A 23,182-nucleotide genomic window follows, 5' to 3' on the forward strand; every position below is an offset into this window, starting at 1 on the left:
TATTTCATTTACCAAAAAAGTTCTATGGTTCACAAAAAAATTTTGTTCAATGGAAAAAACAGGTTGGTAATGTAGGAATCCCACTGTGTCGCATGCCCTTAAGCCTAGTATAAAATTAAAAATCTTTAAAATAAAACTGTTTAATTTTTTTTTTCTTAATTTAGAAATTCGAAATTTAAATCTTTCTGGATTAATACAATTTCAATAGAATAATTTGTAAATAATAAGAATGTTAACTCATTCTAATTGAAAGGTTGTAAACTGTATTATTTCATATTAAAACTTTTAAATGAGTGCAAGTAAATATAAGGGAATCTGAATATACAAAACCTAAATGTAAACAAGTTTATGTTAAAAGTATTCATAGTTCAATAAAGAAACATTTAAAGTACTCTATAAGCGAACCACTAAAAATATTCAGTATTCAAAATTAAAAAACTAATATTTAATAAATTGAAATTTATTAAAAAATATTGTTTATTTGATCTCCAGTGTTCATATTCTATAAAAGTCAAGCAGCTTTACTCAGTTTTGCGTATAACTACTTGAAAAACGTATTCAAAATATTCTAATTACAATTTTTTCTTTACAAAAAGATTTTTAAAATATAGTAAGTAATTATTTATTTGTGGCACTATATACAAACAGCAGTAAAGCAATTTAATTTTTTGTAAGCTTTGGTAAATGCATTCCAACTTTTCATAAAAAGATATAGCAAGAGATATTCATGAAATCTTCATGAAAGTAAACATTTTGCTTCAGGACATGAAAAGTACATTATAGTGCCAGAATTTTAAATTAACTTTTAAATATTTAATTTCAAATTATCACACGAATAGTTGGCGTTCACTTTTTCTGTTCTTTTATATTATCGAGGTGAATTTGAACTCAAAAAGTTGTACGTTTTTATTTAAAATATTTTATTTTATGTATGAAAATAGTGATGTTAGATATCTTGAATTATATATTATTATGTGACGCGATAAACAAAACCAGATAACTCGAAAATATCCCATATGTATTTTTTAATATTAAATACACCAAGATTTTTCATCTTTTCGTTATTCGGGGTTGTTACAGAAGTCGGATTTCAAAATTCCAGGCAATTTCCAGGTCAACTTTGGATCAATTTCCCGGGAATTTTTAAAAATTATATTTAAAAATTGAACTCAAATCAATTTACAAGAATGATACTGTTTACAATATAATTTCCAGAAAACAGTTTGTACATTACGGGCGGAAATGATCTATTACGCGCTTTGAAAAATTGCCTTCATCTTTATAATATTAACACGATTTTTTCCTCATAACAGCGCGAAGGGTAGTAAAATTCTGCGTTTAATAAGCCTAAATTTTAAAGGGAAAATGTTAATTTTACAAGCATATATTGCAAAATAACTTTGAATTGAAATGATTTCGAAAAATTGGAACAGAGGGGATTGTCCTGCAGTAGACAATCAACCTACAGTATATAATCATTAATTATAAGTACAGACATGAGTAAAATAATCAATTCTCATTTTGATGTATGAGCCTGTATCGTGGCTTAACTACTAATTACATTAAATTGATTATTTTGCATTTATTAGTATTTTAAATAAATGATTATGCATTGTAGGGTGGCCTTCGCAAAATCTGTCAATAATTTATTTTTTTTAAGTTCAGTTTCAGTAAATTGACATTTTGCCTTAAACATAGGTATATTAGACGCAGTATATTACTAACTTTCGTGTTATTTCAACGAAAAAATCTGATGTTAATTTTATACAAAAATTAGGCACTTAAAAACAGCTCAAAAATAGGCGTGTAGATAATATCAACCAATAATGTACATAAGATTGTTAATCACGCAAATTTATACAGGATTTTCGACTATTATTTTATCATAAACAAAGTTTTTCAATATATTACAAAAGAACTAATATGTAATAGAGCTCATTCAAATCTTTAGTGCGTATAACTTAATTAATTTCTGTCAATCTGAATTCGTAAGATGAGCAGGAAAGTACTAAAATTATTATTAAAACTTAAAAAGGAAATAGCAATAAAAAATTGAAGGATCCTTTTCAAAATTCCTGGAATTTTCCAGGCTTTCGAGGTTCTATAGCAACTCTAGTTTTATTTTAATAATTTCATATTTGATCAAATGTGACATAAGAGTTTATTTATATAATCCTCCCAATACAACAATTTAATAAATAAATTAAAAAATAGAATTCGAATTTAAGTTATTACGAACCTTCTCACTAACTTCCTGTATATGAATGTGGTACCCCCGTATGACGCCGTTTTGGTCTTTCGATTTCGGTGGCTTCCATTCTACATGGATGGCTGTAGAATTGATGGGTGTAGCTCTGACCTCCTGAGGATCTCCTGGCACTGTAACGTAACTCAATGTTAATTTGCATCCCTCAATCCTACCCCTTGCTACTCACACGTACAATCACACACTCAAACATACACGTTCACACAGGGTGGGAAAACTTAAAGTGCAAAAATGTCGAACGCTGTGCTGAAAATAAGAAGAAAATTCTGAAAATCATAATTAAACTTAAATTGCCTATAAACAAGGAAGTTAAAATTAATCAATTTCCACTTATTCGTACGTTTCCCGTCAAAAGTAATAATAAAAGATCATTTCTACAGGATGGACTCAAATTCAAGATAGAATTAAGAAAATACTATCTTCAATTTAGCTTTTCCAAACCGATAGAAAAAGTTGTGGGTGGTAGCTGCAAAGGAAAACTAATGTACAATATAAAAAAATTATGATAATTTAACATAAAGGAAAAGAAAAAGAAAGGTAGAAAATAAAGAGAACAAGCAATCAGTCACACAATTCAATACTAAAACGTTTACACGATGACCAGAAACGTCTTACGCCACACTCTACGTCCCTATCACGAAATATTCTCCATTTGAATACCAATAATTTTTTTGATTCACATTTTTATCTCATTTTTGAGAAATGATCGCGTCTTTGATAAAAAACGCAGAAGGCTTAACGATAATGGCGGTATTATTGGAGAGTCCATGATGAATTATAAAATTGATTATCTACAAGTGTCCAGGAAAAAGGAAGAAAAAAGCTGTGCTCCAAAACAAAAGCAAACATACAAATCGCCGTCATCATTAACGATTCAAAAATTGTGCTTAAGAGGGCTTGTGATTTCATAAAGAGTGATGATATAAATAAAATTTCTAGTCCGCATATTTACAAAAGCGGAGGCTGACATCAAAAATTACTCAAAATTAATGGCATACATGTGTCATGGACAGTCCAGTATCCGACGTACAAAAATAAAATCGCGTGTAAAAAACGGTGAAATAAAATTTGCAACATGTAGAAATTTGTATAAGAAATAAAAAATCAACACTGCCTATCTACGTTCGAGGAAAAAGATAATAATTACAGCTGCTACTAAAGTTTCGCTCGTGGTGGAATAAAACCCCACTGTAAGAAGTCAATACACATTTAAAAAATCATTTATGTAATTATATTATTGAACAGGGGCGAACCGGGATTCATCAACCAATCAACCATCAATCATAATAGCTTTTCAGACCACCCCAAAAACATCTACGCCATTTTTTGAAAGAGTTTAAAAGATTTCTAAAACTTTGAAAGAATTAATTGATAAATATAATGTTATTTTAAAGATTTCAAGGGATTTGATCAGATTTACAAAGAATGCAGTAATTTTTAAGGACCTTAAAGGCTCACAATAAGGTATATTAATTAATTTTCCAGGATCATAAAGGATTTGAAAGGAAATCAAATATTTCGAGGGATTTTAAGGGATTGCATATTTTAATGGGTTTCAAAGAATGTATTCAGAAGAATTAAGATATTTTAAAGGACTTCAAAGGTTTTTAAATATTTAAAAATATATCAATGGGTCTCACATATTTTAGAGCACTTTTAAAGATTCAATGGAATCTTTGAAGAATTAAAAAAATGACAAGGAATTTCCAAAGTTTCTAATGATTTTAAGAGACTTAGAAAATGTGCAAGTGGTTTTAGAAAATTTTCGGAAGATTTAGAAAGAGTTTACTAAATTTATAGGATTTTCGCAAATTTAAAAAGATTCCAACGGATTGCATAGAATTTAGAAATCCTTCAAAAAGATTTTAAGCAGCCTTGATGGATCTCAAGGGATTTTATCAGATTTCCAAGAACTTAAATAATTTAAAGGATTTAAAAGCTTACCTTAGGGCATTTTAATGAATTTCCCAAGTTCTCAAAGTAGGATTTCATAGAATTTCAAATATTACATGGAATTTCAAGGAATTTCATCAGATTGAATTTAATTTTACTGTGTTTAATATTTTAATTGATTTACAACAAATAAAGGATTTTAAAGACTTAAAAAGATTTCAAAATATTTTAAATATTTTAGAATTTTTTTAAAGATGCCATGAAATCTTCACAAGATTAAACAAATTTCAAGGTTTCTTGTGGTTTCAAAGAATTTCAATAGATTCAAGAGGATTTGACAAGATTTATAAGATTTTAGCATATTTGAAAAGATTATATAGGAATTTCAATGGATTTTAAAAGATTTCGGAGGACTTTATCAATTAAATGTTTCTAAAGGTTCAAATAGGGGTATATGAATGGCTTACAAAGGATGATAAAGAATTTCAGAGGACTTAAAATATTTTGAGGGATGTTAGGAAGTTCATAAAATTTCATGTAATTTCACGGGATTTCATATTTTAATAGATTTCAAAGAATCTATTCACAAAAATTGAGGATTTCAGCATAATTTAATAAATTTCAAGGAATTTCAGATGATTTTAAAGGAATTTTAAGAGATTTAAATAGACTTAATTAAATTTCGAAGGTATTTTAATAAATTTTCCAGGATCTCAAAGACTTCCATTAGATTGTAAATATATACAGGGATTTTAAGAAATTTCATCGGATTTGATTTATAATAATGTCAAAAGATTTTCTAGTTTAATGAATTTAAAAAAATTTATTCACAAGAAAGAAGGCATTTCAAACAACTTGAAGATTTGTTAATATTTCAAGATACTTGAAAATATTTCATGATTTTAAGAGATTTACCAAAATTTCATGTGGATTCACAGAATTTCCTCGAACTTCGGAATATTCGCAAGGATTTTATAGGATCCAAAAAGTTTTAGGGTGTTTGTAAAGACTCCAAGGGATTGTTAAGTGATTTTAAAATAGTATCTTAAGACTTCCAATATTTAAAAGATTTTTGATTCTTTTATTGTTATTTTAAGGGGCGTTACGAGCGGCCCTCGATGTCTTTCGGCCCATCATCTTATATGACCGATTCAGTCCCACGCCAGTGCGCCCCTTCTTACTAAAAATGGGATACAATATTTGAAGTAAAAAATTCAAATTTGGTTTCGAGTGCATTGACTTTTACGGCAGGGTAGAGAATGCAAATTGAAATAGAAATAAAATATCACACGCCTGGCATAAAGGTATCAAACTGTGTATACAACCGTGAAAAATACTGTTCTACAAAATAAAAAAACACCCATCATAGCGATTTGTCTGTTTTATGAAACAAAAAAATGTAACAAAATGATACACTAGCGACGCGTTTCCCATAGTGTTCGTATTGGGAAAAAATTTATAAGCGAAAAATATGAAAAAAGAATATAGTTAATAGTTGAGTTTAAGACGAGATTTTTTTTTGGTTTGTTGTCTATGGAGAGAATACTCACTTTTTTCAGCTGCGCCCCAAAAGTCGCCAAAAAAGTGGGAAAAAATTCATAAAAAATCGTGTCAACTTCGCACGTACAAGAATGTAGAGTAAGATTAAAAAATCTTAATTAATGGCAATTCAAAGAATATAGCATCTACTGATTGTCGTAAGGGTCAATAACGGGTCCTCTGTCTCTTTCTTTCTCGCTATCTCGCTGTCCCCATTTACCCTCACATGCGTGCTTTCTCTCCCTCCCATTCATGCATGGACAGTAATTATTATTTACACCCGATGGAGGTTAAATAATTAAATAATTCTCTGATACGGTCGTTTTTCGCTCGGTCCTCGGTTGCGGTTGGTCGCAGAGAGGCGGGAGACGTGAGAATATTTTTGGCATGCGCAATCACTACTTCCAAATATAAAGAAACTAATAAAGGCTAATGTCCACCTGTCCCGTACCGCAAAAGAAAGGATTTTTTTTTTAATTTACTTACTGGCCGAAATTAAAAAAGGAACAAATTTCTCTGGTTCAAGCCCAATTTGTAAAGATGAAACAAGTATTATAGCATGCAAAGAACAATTTTTTTGATACTAAAAAACATTCTGAGTGTATATTATTTAATTTTCTTCGAAATTGATTTTAATTTCCCTTTCTCGGCGATACGAAACATCTCCAAAGGGAAGGACCTAAGAAAATGCTTTTGGATAAAAAAAGGAAATAAACCCATATAAGAGAAACAAAAAGAGGACAACAAATACATAGGTAAACTACGTTCGTGAGGGGTCATTCGTGAAAAAACTCGCGCTTTTGTGTTGTAAAAAATTACCCGTCGGAGCATTCTGTGAAAAATTGGTATATGCTGTTCTGAAAAGTCACCGCAAAAAAGAGCCGGGGGATTTATTTTGGTTAAAAAGGTGTCTCTCGTTCTTACACACTCAACCAACCAACCAATAAAAAGTCAAAAATACGCGGACCGACACCGTTCGAAAATCGTACGTGTTTGGGGGATGGGCAAACAAAAAATCTTTCTTAATCGGAATTATTCGGAAATTGTGGGGGCTGCCATTTATATTATACAAAATAATTTAAATTATTTGACGACTTTTTAATATAGTTTATGAAGTCTGTGCGTTTTCGTTTTTATTATAAATCCTAAATCATGCATTCCGTCCTTTGTGAAATGTAAATTTGTAAAGGAAAAAATTAATGTGATTCAATGAGAGTTCATGTATGAAAAATTTTAATTGATTACGCCTGTCCGAAAAATTTCAGCAATTTCACTCTGTTTTATTGTACGGCAGAAGAAAATTAAACAATTTCTAAGTTTTGTGAATTTCCACATTCACAAATTGAAACTTTTTAAATTGAACGCATTAGAATTCAACGTTCGAAAAAATTAATCTACCTAGAAATTTTCAGAAATCAACCATTTTAAATTGTATTTCTTCAAACTTGAACCAAATTTGACCTGCATTCGCGAAAATGTAAGCAATTCGGAAACTAAAATTTTTAACATAAAACACTTTAAAAATGTTTTAAATTTACTTTTCAGCATTAACAAATTGATAACAACATTTTTATAATTAAAAAAAAAATATTCTATAACGGTAAATGTAAAATATTATAATAAGAAGCGGATAAAATAAAAGAATTAAAAAATTAATAAAATTGGACAATTTTCATTGCAGATGGTAATTTTAAATGTAAATTAAATGTTCTACTCTTCAAATCGACCTTCTAATTTAATTTAGACAACAGAGGAGATTCAAATAAAGTTTAATAGTTTGATATTGAAAATTATACAGAAATTGCAATCTACTTCAGAGTTCTTACATAAGTCGGATTTCAAACTTCCAGGACATTTCTAGGTCAAATTTTGACCAATTTCAAAGAAAACTTTGTCGAAATTTTTTAAAAAAATTTGTACTTAAATCAATTTCAAAGCATAAATGTTTATAATATCCTCAAATATTGTTATCTTCCTCAATATTCGATTTGACTTCATAAATTTATATTATTATTTCCTTTTCAATTGACAGAAACAGTTAATTTGATAGTATTTTCCCTATATTCCGACAGATGCCATTTAATTATTGGTATATTGGCATCAATTTCCGAGTTGATCTTGTGCGACTACCCTTTCATGAAAGGCGAACGTGTTATATTTCTGTATTAAATCACAACTGGTGTAACAAACGAGAGCAATTGAATTACAATGAGAAATTACTGAAACATGGTCATTGAATGAGTCAGTTGCTAATCTGGATTGTGTGCCCATCCCCGGAAACGCGTGAGCTAGCCTACCCATTATGGAGCTACAATGACAACTAAGGGATAAAGGGAGATACCATGCGCTTACTTTGCCAAACACTCGAACACAGGAACTCAACGAAAATGACCGACAAGGCTTTCAAAATTGTTATCTACATGAAACGTAGCTTAATCTCAAAATTCATGACTGAGAATTCAACTGAAAAGTATCATACAAATTCTATGTGTAGTATACAATATATAATATATAATGTAATAAATGAGAACCATAGATGTGCTGTTCTGACAATACGAAGGCATTAAATATATCGAGTCAATACGATAGATTACAGACAAAAATCGAACAAAAAGTCGATTCCCATGCAAACAGCTAATGGTATTAGGCAAAAATGGTAAAAAAGTGTATGTTACATCACTACAAAATTTTCTGTGTGACAAACTGTAACTTTCAATTCAAAAATTCTAAGTTTCAAAATTTCATTCACCTGAGATTCATAAAGAACAAATTTTATTTCCTTCACAGCTCTTTGAGCTGAAAAATTAAACACAAAATATTCCTTCTGAACTTCAGGTTCTGAAGATATGTACAAAATTATATTGGACAAATGATTAATAATTCATATAGCTTTCCAATCAAATGACTTTCAATGGCTTTATCATTCTGGCAATTAGTTTTGTAAATGTATGGAAAAATTGATTGTACCAACCATTTGGGAATAACACCAGGGCAATTTAACGTGCCCAGGACTTTACTTACGATGGCTGAACACCTTTGTTGGTCTAGACTCTCTTTCCTTTATACCTTGTCGTTTAAAGAGTGCCGCATAAGTCTGAATTTGAGAGCACGATCCAGAAACTGACACAAACAGATCGGCACTTTCGTTGGATATTGGTATTCAAATGAATCAAATTAGTCGCCTTGCGTTCCTTCGTCTCTCGCCAGCACGTTTATTACATTAATGGTACTACGTGCTAAATACAATAATCTTCAATTCGAACAATATTCATTGTCATTCCAAACTTCGAACCCGAGCATTCTACTGGAAATGCAGTTCAATAATACCATTAACTTGTGCGGCAAGAGATTTATACGTCTCATTCGATGGAATCCCAGACAATACAGACCAAATGCTTTCAAACGACAAGATTTGCTTTTGTATTGCCTTCAGGCAGAAAAAGAATCCGTTATGATAATTAGCATTCGTTTCTTCAGAGATTTGCAAATCTATCTAAGGTCCAGGTTATAGAATTCAGAATTATAGATGTGGTTGCCATTTAGAAAGTTTATTTTTGAAAAATATGAATGTATAAGGAATTTCAATAAAAAGTTGTTCTGACTAGTTTAAAAAGTACAATGAATTGAGGAGCAATAATCGTAAAAATTGTCTAAGACGTTACAGTCTTAAGGCAACAGATTGAAGGTTAACAGATTAAGAGAGATTTTTAAACTTCTGAAGTATGCAAAAAATCGTGGAGGAAAAATATTTCGTTTTTTAGTACCACGAAAAAGTAATAGATCTAGTGACAAAACATTTTTCATGTTTCACTAAATTAAGAGTAAGATAAAAAACGTTGAGTTTGAAAACGTTTTTAACTTAAGTTTTTAAAAGTCTATCATTTAAAATGTTTAACGAGAGATACAGTATCGAAATAAATCATCTACATGCCTATTTTTGAGCTGTGGTTAAAGTTCTTATGTTTTTATAAAATTACAATAAAATTTTTTGCCTAACAATAAGACGAAAGGTAATAAAATTATGCGTCTAATAAGTTTTAGTTAAAGAAAAAATTTTAAAGTTCTTTGGCTCATTTTAAACGTTTAAATCAAACTTGTTACAAATTAATCGTAAATTACCAAATATAATAAATAAATTTCCAACTCTTCACATCATTAAAAAAAATTCAAACCAATAATATTTTTTCAATATTATTAAATTTGATCAAAATATAATCAATAATGATTTTTTAAAACTTTTGTAAGTATTCAAACGTTATTGAAATTTTGCCACTTCTTTGCACCAAGTTTTTACCCTAGGGCAGAATCTAGGGTAAAAACAATCTAGGGGTAAACAATATTACAATTCTTTCTCGTGATATTCTATTTTCTTAAACATCGAAATCAATAATAATAATAAAAATTGAATTAAAATATTTATTTGAATAAATAAAATAAAAATTAACCAAGTTATTATCAAAAATGTTGAAAAGTAAGGTTCTCAAGGTACAAGCACAAACTATATTTTTATTAGTCATCAAATAACATACTGAATTAAATTATAGAATTTCAAATTTGAATAATTTAAAAATGAGGTTTTCAAAATCGAACAATTTTAATTGTGACCTTGAACATTTTTTATTTTTAAATGTTTGATGATAACAATTTTTATAAGTCAAGCGTTTGCAAGTTTGAATTTCAATCCTTTAAAAGCAGACTATTTTTAACTTTTAATTTTAAATTGTTGGATAAAAAAGAAGATTTTTCGGAAATATAAAAACAAATTTAATTAGTAGATCAAAAACATTAAGATCTATAATTCCTAATAGTTGGATTTTTTCCGTTTATATTAATCAATTCAGGTTTCAATTATTTAAAATAAAAAATGACACTCAACATTGAACCATTTTTAACAAAGAATGCCACAAAATTATTATATTTTTTAACTTTGTAGTTTACAGCAATAAAAAAATACCAATTTTTTGTTCGTTGTTTGAGAAATGTAAATTATAATGATGGTAAAGTAAATAATATCAAACTGATGTCTTAAAATTTGAAAATTAAAGACTTGAAGTTTTAGAACATTGATATTTTACAAATGTACAGAATTTCTAAATGACATAAAAAATGCAATTCTTCCAAGAATTATTTTATATGTAATATTATTATTTCAAGAATAAAGGTAATTTACAAACTAATTATAACTTCGACTTGAAACAATTGATAATCAGCTAATGAATTCCTTTTCCATGCCAATGGGATTTTTAATAAAAATATTTGTACTTTGCTGTCTAATCTGGCCTGAAGCAAAGTAATTATTCCTTCCTAACTTAATTTCCTTCTTTTCTACAGCATTCATACGCGCATTCACACCAGTCTCGCCTAGTCGTGATCTCAAAGTGCATCGGCTATATTCTACGTGAAATTTTGAGTTTCAAGGTCACGACATTCCGAGACATAAGTCGCATGGCAGTCGACAGTGGGATGCTTGTTGGGTGCTCTTAGTGCTGGTGCTCGGCACAATATTTAGATGTGCTTTTAAACTCATGATGATTATTATAATACAAGCATAACGTTTTCAAACCCATAAATATATCCATACATTGAAAATCAGATTTAAAGCTTAACTTAATTTTTATAACTAAAAAAAATCACTAGTTGTGCAAAAATGATTGAAAATCAAATTCTTTAAATAATTATTAAGATAATTTTTGTTTTTCACAGTGTATGGAGAATATATTTATGTGAAAATGAAAGTTGCGTATGCGTGTATGCGGTGCGATTGTGCCCGAAAAATATCATTATTGCGGTGCGCGTACGTTCGCTTATAATGTTCAAAATTTGCTTGTGCTTCACAAAGTGCGAGCTTACACGATAGGGTGCTTTTAGCAGTGCTTTCTGTCGTACCACTTCGCTTTACCGAGTCTGTTTGAAGGATCATGAGGAAGGCAAGGGATATGTAAAATAATAAAGGAATGCGACTCAATGCAGTTTCGTACTTTCACTTTAAAACATAATCAATTAACTTGAAAAGATTGTTTGAAGATTAGGGTTAAATATTCGGTTATCAGCTTCAAAATGTATCATATATATTTTTGTAAATTTCAACACATAAATTCTGGGTCGGCTTTAAAAATCGATTTTTCTTTTGATTGCTTAATAAAAATGTAGATATCAATTTTTAACATGGGCCGCTGAAAATTGCATTTGAAAAAATAAACCTGCAGGTGGTGTATTTCAATTGGAGAGGTTGGTGCAACACACAGTGGGACAAAAAATGCTTTACTGGACAAATTTTTCTAGACCTTACAATTTTGATCTGATTTGAGCGTTGAAAAAGAGAAAGTTAATTCAATTTCAAAGAGATTTGTGAGATACGATTTTGAAATATTTTTATTTATTTATTGAAATTCCGTTGGATACTATAAAATGCTAAAAATAAATGGGTTTTATCATTAAACGTTACTTTTAACATATTTTCTAAATATATATTCGAATAGTATATTTAAAAAAATGTAATATATAAATTAATGAGTAGAAGTGCCACGTCAAGATTAAAAATATGTTTAGACTTCACTTTTAGTTTTTTTGTTCGGAATATACTTGAAAACAATAGTTAGTTGCCATTTTCTTCAATTTAATTATTTTAAATTTAATTTTAATAAACTTTCCATAGAATTGATAAAATATTTGTCAACAATAAATAATATGCACGATATTTTAACTCTAAACAATTTTCCTATGTTCTTTTATCTATGAGCTACCATTTTTTGTTTATATGAAAAATTTTATTAAAAAATCCATAAAACTGCTAAAGTCACAACAGAGTAAAATTTTAACTGTTTGAAGAAACAGTGGGAAACTCTTCAAAAATGAGATCGTGGATTTTTAAATAAAACTGTTGATAAAATAATGAAACGACATTTGACCCTTGAAAATTGACAAAAAAACTGTATTTGTTTATAAACAAATACATCAATTTGTTGACAAGTAATGAACTTATAAATTTGTTTATAAAATATATAATTATTGTTCCTGAATGAAGTATCACAAGATTAAAGATTTTTCCAAGGAATCTGAAATCGATAGCGTTAAAAGCGGAAATATGTCGATTAAAAATAAACGAATCCCTGTATTTTTTTTATTAAATTCATTTACACACTTAACAATTGTTCTTGGGGATTAAAAAATCGCAAATAAAATTTTATTTTCGACAAATTTTTAGTTAATTCTTTTTAAAAACTGAAACTTTTAGAGCTATAAATCTTTAAATATGTATTTGTTCAATTAATTTCTTTTGTAACATTAAGAATTAATTTACATTTAAAAAAACGGTAAGTAGACATTGTTTTTACGTATATTCCGAACCAAAAAATGAAAAATAAAGTCTCCAAGTATTTTTAACATTGAAGTAACACTTTCATTCACTAACTTGTTAATTGTAAAATGAAACTTTTTTCTTAAATGTTGTAATCTGATTGTATAAAGTTTTACATACAATGCGTAGTTTCAACAAATTTTTAAATGTCAAAATTGGATCTCACAAATCTCACTGAAATGTAGATAAAAAAATTATTTAACGCTCAAATAGGATCAAAATTGTAAGATTAATATTAATCGGTCGAAAATAATCTAACTTTACCCACTGTGTAACAGTTTGAGGTAACGAAAATAAGAAATTCATTCTCCCTTTAAATTATCCTAGATAAACGATATTTTAAAGAAAAATTAAATATCTCTTGTTCCCTGCAATCTGTATTAAAGGAAACCGAAAAATAGGAATGTTTCGATAGGAAGAGATCATGCAATTGAAGAATATTCGTCTGAAAAAGATTAAATTCTGGAATTCATCGAAAAATAGATTTGAGTCCCAGAAATATGATGAAATTCAGAGAAATGCCTTCCGAGGGAAAATGCGGGAATTTTGAGGATTTTTTCTGGTAAAAATAAAGTGTCCCATGCATCGGCATGCCATTCATTGAATAAGGGAAGAATTGAAAATCGAGTGGTTGTCAGACTCGGCAGAGTTGAGTGGTGGGTATAGGTAAGAGGAAAGTCGGGGAAGAATCAGGGTATGTGGAAGGTTGTGAAAGGACAATTTAAAATTGGATGCTGGTGAACTTTTGGATCTTAAACAAACGAATGCATGCTCTAAACATGTGCAAACAATAGAACTAAATCTCAACTAAAGACAGAAGAGCCTTATATCAGAGATATAGAAATATATATAGAATATATATAGGGAAAAAAAGAGTTAAGTGCGTTTATATATATTCTTGTGTGTAAAATACATTCGCGTGTAATGCTAAATATATATAAGCGTATCAAAATGGATTTGCTAGTTGCCATTCTTCCGCAAAGTTAATACTTTCGCATTCCGAAACTTTTGACACATTAATCTTTCTTTATTCTAGAATCCATTTTTGTTTTGTTCTCATTGTTCAAAAGTTCCTTGGTAGAAGTCGAAAGTGCGAACAGACAGGAAGTTTGGTAGCCTGCTGGTCCTTCTATTTTCTTGAGACGTGGCAAAAGTGAGTAAATAAACTAAGAACGAAACAAATTAATTTTACTGAATCACGTTAACCATCCGAAAGAAACATAGATTGTGTGAATACATATTATTAGATAGTACGTAGTGTAAATTATCTTAAAAACTAGCTGTTTTTAAAACCTGGATCATCCTCCTGCAAATGCTTTAAGAAAAGACAAAAATATTTCGGTGAGTATTAGGTATTATTAATGTGTCAAAATCTATTCCAGCAATGGCACAAAAAACTAGTGTCAAAAGAGATTAGGCCCTGAAAAGACATTTGAAAAATTTTGTTTTCTCGCTGACTTCAAAATTATTTGACAGCGGTCCAAAAAATCCGTGGCTGCGTGTACCTGGAAAAAATCCTGGGGGCACAATGGGCGGCAAGAACAAGAATTTTACCGCAAAAAATTCCAAAAATATAAAATATTGCCAGCCAAAAATGGCAAGGCTAGTTTCGTTGATCAAGGGAGTCAGATTCACAAAGATTTCGCGAGGAGAACATTGATTAGAGAAAAGGAGAGTAAGATTCTCGAAGTATATTCTAGATGTGAGTTCTGTTTGAATTTTATTTTTCTCAAATAGTTATAATTTTATGGAAAGAGTACCCTCAAGAGAAAATATGTGAGTATTATAATATATTGTTGAAATGGAGTAAACGATACAGAGAGAAAAAAGAATGAAAAGAAAATAGGATTGTGTTTGGTTAGTTTGAGATTGAAGGGAAAGAGGCAGAAGAGTTAGTGGAATCTGAAATCGAAAATATAATTAAAGTCAGAATTGTTGGCGCATCTCGCACTGGAAACGCGGATTTTTGGCAGGCTTTTATATTTTTGGCTCCCACCTGCAAAGAGCGGTCTAAGAAGTACGAAAAGAGTCGAACGAACTTTTCCGAAAGCGATTTTAACTGTGCTCTGTACAATTTCTAGTGATTTATGTAATCGTCAGTCCGGATGTAGAAAATTGAATTGAAAAAAAGCGAGAATCTACTTAAAAGCGTTTTCCGTCCTTTGAGAAAAATCGATCCGATAAGTCATTCGGCTGTACAACGCATTCCTCACGCCATACTCCTTGCAGGCGTTGTAGGTCATAAAAAGATTTTCGTCAAGTTTGATACATACCATCCTCGTGAGTTCTGACAGTCAACGGATAACTGGGAGGTCCGTCACCTACGCTGGTCCCGGCAACTACCCAGATCCGATACTCGGTCCACTTTTTCAGCTCGTCCAAAACAAATCTTGTGTCGTTTAGTCTGATGACCTTGGCTTCCGAATCGGACCGTCCGCTCTCGACGACTTGGAGTTTGTAGTAAGCGATCATTCCATTGGAGCGGTCCGCAGGTGGAGGATCCCACGTTACCAATATAGATGTTGGGCTGACTGCCTTTCCATTTACATTCTGAGGCGGAGCCCCGGGTACTGCACAACACTCAATTATAGGAGGGGAAAAGAAAAAAGGGGGTCTGTACAGGATTATCGCAGCCACCAACCAATGATTACCTCTGATTGTTCTTCGAAAAGAAATTGAATCTCCAACAGGGTGGTTTCATGATTGGATAACATTATTGCTAACTACTTGTGCTCAAACTAAACTCGCAATGCTCTCTAGAATTTGCTTATTGTGACACAGCCCCTCTTAATTGAAGCGTGAGAGAGCAAGGAACATAACAAACTAATTTAAAATGTTATTTTTAATCAGAGTTGCTACAAAATCCCAATTTCGAAATTCCCCGGCTTTCCCTGATCATGAACATCAATAAATATATATACAACCCTACACCTAGGAGATGAATAATTTTGATGCAAAAATAAAGTTTGACTTTAAGTTTATTTTAAACAATTTTCGTGACAACAGTCATACAGAATTGTATGAGGGATCATCCACAAATTACGTAAGACATGTTAAATACACGGATTTTCAATCCAATAGTAGAGTTTTCAATTAAAAAATATAAATTTTTAACAAAAAATGGTAAAATTACATGTTCGGTTAAAACAATCAATTTTCAGCGAAGAAAAAAAAGGAATTTTCAACAAAATTGATGAATCTTCGGTCATAAAATGAATTCTCGACAAAAAGAGTAATGGTTAGTATTTCGACTAAAAGATATTTTAATTTTCAATCAAGAACAGTTGAATTAAATTCAAAGACAAAGAATTTTCAACAAATTGATTCAATCCTCAACCAAAACAGACGATTTTTTAAACTAAAACGAAGAATTTTCAATAAAGTAGTTAAATTTTCAATCAAGAAAGATTTTCTAGTCAACACAGAAAAAAACATCATAAAAAATGTTGCATTTTCAAGCCGAAAAGACGAATTTTCCTGCAAAAAAGTTGAGTTTTCAATAAAAAAATATAGAATTGTAACAAAATTAAGTTGAATTTTCAACTAAATAAATTATTTTTAGCTAAAATGATGAATTAAATGAAAAAAAATTATTTTAACCAAATATTTGAATTCTTAAGTCAAAAGATGAATTTTCTATCCAAAAAGAAAAAATGTTAAAACAAACAAATCCATTTTTAACAAAAAATCGTAAAGGTAAATTTCTTGTAAGCAAATTAATTTTCGGCCAAATAAAGTACATTTTTAACCTAAAAGATCCATTTTTAACCCAGAAGATTAAATTTCAAGCAAAGCAGATAATTTTTCCACAAAGTATCGAATATGGAATTTTCAACTGAAAAAGACCAAATTTCAACAAAACAAATGTATTTTTCACAAAAATGATGAAGCTTCAACTCATGAAATTACTCTTCTGCAAAAACAAAAAAAAAGAACAAACAAGAAAGTTTCAACAAAATGTTGAATTTTCACCTAAGACAAACAGTTTTCAGCTTGAAATAGAATAGTTAAATTTTCAACTAAACAGATGAATCTCCAATCAAAAAGATTAAATTTCTATAAAAAAGATGAATTTTCGACAAAAATGAAATAGTCAAATTTTCTGTTAAAAAATTAATTTTAATCAAAAAACTAATTTTCAACCAAATTAATTCATTTTAAACCAAAAACATACATTTTAAATCAGAATTAATTTTTTACAAAATACATGACATTTCAAACAAATAGATGCATTTCAACAGAAGAAGATACATTTTCAACAAAATAGTTAAATTTTCACGTAAAATGAATCAAATATTTTACTTAAAATAGAACAGTTAAATTTACAGTGAAAAAATACTTTTAAACCAAATAGAAAAAATGTTTAACGAAATAGTTACATTTTAAACCAAACAGATCAATTTTCAGCCAAAAAGATTAATTTTCTACAAAAGAGATACATTTCGAGAAAAATGAAAAAGTTAAATTTTTTGTTAGAATAAGTAATTTTCAATAAAAAACTAATTTTGAACCAATGAAATTCATTGTTAACCAAAAACATACATGTTCAACAAAAACTTTTTTTTTTACAAAAGACATGAATTTTCGAATAAATATTTAAATTTTTCAAGAGATTTACAACCGAATAGTTATATTTTTAACTAAAGAAATTAATAATTCACAAAGAAGATTAATATTCTTCATCAAGAAACGAATTTTCAACCAAATAGATGAATTTCAATTGAAGAAGATAAATTTTCAACTATAACCACGGAATAGTTACATTTTCAGAAAAAAATTTAATTAAAAAAAAAATTCACAACAACAAAAGGTAGTTTTCCACATAACGGTTAAATCTTAAACAATACAACAAGTTTTTTAACGACAATGATGAATCATTGACGAAAAAAATTAATGTTTTAACAAAGTAGTTCCACTTTCAACTAACTTTTTGAATTTTCAACAAAAAAATATTAATTATCAAGGAAAAAAGTCATTTTTAAGCTAAAATTAGGAATTTTCAACGAAATAATTGAATCTTCAATAACAACAAAATAATTAAAAAATGGTAGAATTTTTTACAAAATATTCAATTTAAGTTCAACTTTAGTTTATCGAAAATACCCTGACTCTATTAGGTTTTCCCTGACACTCCTTGATTTTATGGAATTTCCTGATCTGTAGCAACCCTGTTAATTCAGATAAAAGAGGACACAGATAAATAAATTGGTTCTGTGCATAAAATTCTAACATGAATGACAGAAGTCTAGTGAAATATCAAAATTTAAAATAGCACAAAAGAAATCAAACGCATACGTGGCGACTCTATTTTAATTCGAAGCAGTTTCATCAAGTTGATCGATGAGAGGTGGCTGTGGGAAACAAAATAATGCTTGTCAAAAGGTAAAACTTAAGAATTCATCCTTAAACAGTAAAAAATACGTGATTAGAGAGTCACGCTGTGGCCCTGTTTCGACAAACTGAATTAATTTCGAGCGAAAAACAGGTAAAATCGCTCGAAGATACAATAGAACCAAACGTAAACTATAGATTATTTAGAATGAAAAAAAGGTGCCCAAAATGCACACACATATATCGATGCAGTGCTTAGTGCAAGTTATATGTATGATATGTACGTATATATAAATATATATATAAAGTGGCATCCAAAAATGGTTTTTCCTTTGCAGTGCATGCAATCATTCTCACTCTCCCACACGTTTCAACGAACTAATTCGTTGACCATACAAATTGAGTCTTCTTGATTTTTTTAAAAAGATTTTTATATTTAATCTTCACGGTTAGTGACTTTTAGAAGGTTTTTTTACTCAAATATAGCTTACTCTACTAGCAGGAGCGTCTAGCGCTACGGCATCTCCTACCTGCTGTGCCGTCGTGATCCACGGTTTTCCATGAAGAAAAACAAATCGATTGATAAATAATCGATGATTATAATTTATGGAAAATCGGGACCATCGCCCATTTGGCACTCCTTGCTGCATAAACTTTTTTTCTCACATTTTTTCGTTTTTTTTCTGCTTACCATACTGCTTTGTCCGAACCGGATAAGGAGTCGTTGTGGCCCCCTCACCCCTTTGCGTGCGAGCTGCTAACCAAACGTAGTACAAAGTGTTTGGATACAATCCGGTGAGGGTGTAGTTCTCCGTCACGGGAATCCGACGATGGTGCTTTTCCTGAACCGCCCCCCCGAAAATAGTCATTAGAGAGTTTGCGATTTAATTTTCATGTACTAAGCAATAATCCCTAATCAGGCAAAATTTTTGGATTTTGAGATTTGTCCAGATAACTTTGGAACCAAACCGAAAAATGGATAGATTCCGTTTTCAAAACAGCGATTTTTGTTTACTTTTAAAAATCAGAAATTTTATTTCCGAAAACAAAGGTAGTACTAATAGAAATTGTATTTTATTGCAAAATACATTTTGATAAGAGAAAATATGATGTTTGAAACAAGTTTATATAACTTGTATAGAAAATAGTGTGTTTTTTTTAAATTTAATAATATGGAATATATATTCCGGGCGATTTTGTAGGTTCTCTTATATTTACAAAAAAATCAATTTTTTCTCGATTGATTTTAGTTCCACAGGGGAAAGAAAATTAAATTTTCTTCTTAACGTTCCTTCTAAAATGATTCATGGTTAGTTAAAATAGTAAAATAAGAATTTTTTAGTTCTAGTTGCGCTCCTATTAATTTTTAGAATGTTGAACCTCCTATTTTTAATTGAAAAAATAAATACTTAAATCTAAGAAAAAAAATGCCCTGAAATTTCCAGTTTTCTTTAAAGTATCTCAAGTTTTTCCAGGTATAATTTTTCGTCAAATTATAGTCTTAAATATACAAGCACCAACGATTAATTAAATAATACTAAGAATATAATTAATCATTTATTGAATAGGTATTTAAAGTTCATGGATTTGAATAATAATTCTGAAGAATTTTTATTCCATCTTCTTATACGTCAAATGCTGTCCATATTTGAGTAACATTATTGTGGGTGCTATATTAAATTCAATTTAAATCGCTTCAAAGTTCGTAAATTTACAAGTAAAAATATTGAAACAAAAAGTTCAACAAAACAAATGTATTTTTCAACAAAACAAATGTATTTTTCACAAAAATGATGAAGCTTCAACTCATGAAATTACTCTTCTGCAAAAACAAAAAAACTAAAAAAGATCGACTTTCAATCAAAAATAGAAGCGTTACTTTTAGGTTAAAAAAATTAATTAAAAAAGAAAGCATTTTAAACAAATAGTTAAATACAATAATATAAAACTATTTTTACAAAAGAAGAATAATTGTTATTCAATTTTGTATTGCAATTTAAGCAAAATGAGTACGCTCTTGAAAAACTCCCCATATAAAAAAATGTCATGACATTTCCAGGTTTTTCCAGGCATATAAAAATTCCCTGACAATTCCAAGTTTTTCGACAAACTACATACATTTACAACTGAATAGCTGAGCTTTTATAATGAAAAAATCAATTTTTAATCAGAAATGCAAAAGTTAAACCTTCATTAAAAAGAATTAATTTTCAATGAAAAAACGAATTTTCAACAAAACAGTTCAATTTCCAATAATTGTAAATTGAATTGTTTTGTAGAAAATTCGTTTTTTTATTAAAAATTATATATATTTTCTAACAAAATTAGGAAGCTTCTACAAAAAAATTAATGTTTAAGAAATTTGTTCAATTTTCAACCAAGGAGTTAAATTTTCAACAAAAAATATAACAGTTTACATTAAAAAGCAGATTTCAATTTTTTTCTAAGCAATTAAATTTAACCAAAAAAGACGAATTTTCAACAAAGTACATGAATCCGGAACTAAAGCAGACTAATTGTGACCCAAATAGTTGCATTTTTAACCAAGAAATGGATTTTCTACCAAAAAAGATTATTTTTTTATTTTGAATCCGAAAATGTGAATTCTCTGCCAAATAGATCAGTTTTCTACAAAATAGTTTCCATTTCAAGCCGAAAATATGATTTATCTGCAAAACAGTTGAATTCGCTACCAAATATAGTTCAATTTTCTACCAACGTGTTGAATTTTCAAGCTAAAAGGACGAGTTTTCCGCTAAACAGATGAATTTTTAACCTGAAAACATAAACTTTCTACCAAATAGTTGCATTTTTGACCAAATAATTAAGTTTTTAAACCAAGAAGACGAATTTCTGACCAAAGAGTTTAATTTTTAATAAAAATATGAGTTTTCAACAAAAAAGTTAATTTTCAACCAAACAGTTGAATTTTTAGCTAAAATCATGAATCTTCATGAAAAAATGGAATTTTAATAAAGTAGTTCAACTTTCAAGCAGGGAGTTGTATTTTAACCTAAAAATCTGAATTATTAATCAAAAATTTGTTTCAGAAAAGTAGTTAAATTTTCGACCGAGAAAGATTTTTCAGTCAACACAGAAAAAATGATGAATGTTCAAGCCAAAAAGGCGAATTTCCTGCAAAAAGTTAAGTTTTCAACAAAAAAATATGGATTTGTAACCAAATAAGTTGAATTTTCAAACAAAGAAATAAATATTTAACTGAAAATAGAATAGTCAAATTTTTAGTAAGCAAATTAATTTTCAACCAAACAAAGTACATTTTGAACCAAAAAGATAAATTTTCAAACAAGAAAATTAAATTTTAAGCAAAGCAGATAATTTTCCCACATAATATGGAACATGGAATTTTTAACTGAAAGACACATTTTCAACCAAACAAATTAATTTATCAAAAAAAAAAAGAAGTTTCAACTCATGAAATTACTTTTTCGAAAAAAAATAATTTTCAGATGAAACAAATCAATTTTTCAACTTAAAATAGAATAGTTAACTTTTCAATCAAACAGATGAATTTTCAAATAAAAAGATTAATCTTTTATTAAAAAAGATAAATTTTTGACATAAATGAAATAGTTTAATATAGTTTAAATAGTTTATGAAATAGAATTTTTAACCAAATATGTGCCGCATGTAAGACACCATAGAAAAATAGTTTCCCATCATTTTCTCATCATTTAGGCAATTTATGCTTGGCCAAAAATTTACACGTGCTTTCAGCACATGTTTTTTTATAGTTTTATTTGAAAAAAAGTCATAGTCTAAACTTGAGAACTCCTTGACAACTATCCGCCCCCATATTTAAAATCCTGAAATATACCCTAAAGTGGTGCCCTTCATTAATTTCAGATAATGATTGAATGATTTACCTTGGCATAAGTATCGTTCCAATATAGCTCATAGCTGAGAATATTTTCGGCGCTATGAGCAGGCTTGTCCCATTGGAGCGTCACTTTGGTCTCCCCAATGTCCACTGCCTGTAAATTTTCGGGCTGACTTGGTACCCCTTGTTGCGTTTTTATTTGAACTGGAGGACTAACAGGACCAGGCCCAACACTAGTGATTGCCTGAACCGTGATAGTGTAAATTGTGTGAGGTGTTAGATCCGAAATGGTCGTCAGCTGGTTATTATCTACCATTTGTGATTGCCATGACGCCATTGGCTGATTTGGATCTGTTGTGTAGTACACCTTGTAACCCTAGGATAACAAGAAAATTAGATGGTCAATTTGGTTCCAGAACAAGTTGTAGACAGGGATGAGAAGTTAAATTGAAGTGATGCAACAAGTTTGAAACTACTTAGTACTTACTGTTACTTGACCATTTGGAGTTTCTGGCTCATCCCACTGAATCACCATAGTACTGGAACTAAGAGGTCGGACTTGTACCTTTCGTGGCGCCGTACCAGGTTCTAAAACAAACATTACCATCAGGAGAATTCGAAACAGTCCATTTGGCTAATTTCGATGCTAAGTCGGCCTACATACGAAACAAAAGATTTAAAAAGAGGAGGACTATGTATATTTCTCAAATTTTATTTTCCCTAATTTTTATTTTGCCAAACAACAATTTACTATAATTTTTATTTTTCCGACTTGCCAATTTTCTTCATCTTTATTCTTCCGAATTACTATTTGCCGTAATTTTTATATTTTCGAATTCCTGTTTACATATTGTTTATTATTCCTCATTACTGTATGGCACAAGGAATCATCCATAAGCTATGTTACCAATTTTAAGCAATTTCTTAACCGCCCTCTTCCCCTCATTGACATCCG

The 23,182-nt window shown here is 29.5% G+C and overlaps 1 protein-coding gene across 2 annotated transcripts in view; it reads right to left on the minus strand.

The window, feature by feature from the left end:
* LOC117168771 (tyrosine-protein phosphatase Lar) overlaps positions 1–23,182 on the minus strand; it is a 510,283-nt gene that overhangs the window by 18,639 nt on the left and 468,462 nt on the right. For both annotated transcript variants that reach the window (XM_033354548.1, XM_033354547.1), the window contains 5 exons: positions 22,715–22,815; positions 22,274–22,603; positions 19,078–19,228; positions 15,329–15,625; positions 2,240–2,379 (listed from right to left, as the gene is read on the minus strand). In XM_033354548.1, coding sequence (XP_033210439.1) covers positions 2,240–2,379; positions 15,329–15,625; positions 19,078–19,228; positions 22,274–22,603; positions 22,715–22,815 — 1,019 coding nt within the window. The remainder of the gene's footprint in view (positions 1–2,239; positions 2,380–15,328; positions 15,626–19,077; positions 19,229–22,273; positions 22,604–22,714; positions 22,816–23,182) is intronic.

The sequence above is a fragment of the Belonocnema kinseyi genome, chromosome 3 (assembly GCF_010883055.1).
Source record: "Belonocnema kinseyi isolate 2016_QV_RU_SX_M_011 chromosome 3, B_treatae_v1, whole genome shotgun sequence".
NCBI classification, from domain to species: domain Eukaryota; kingdom Metazoa; phylum Arthropoda; class Insecta; order Hymenoptera; family Cynipidae; genus Belonocnema; species Belonocnema kinseyi.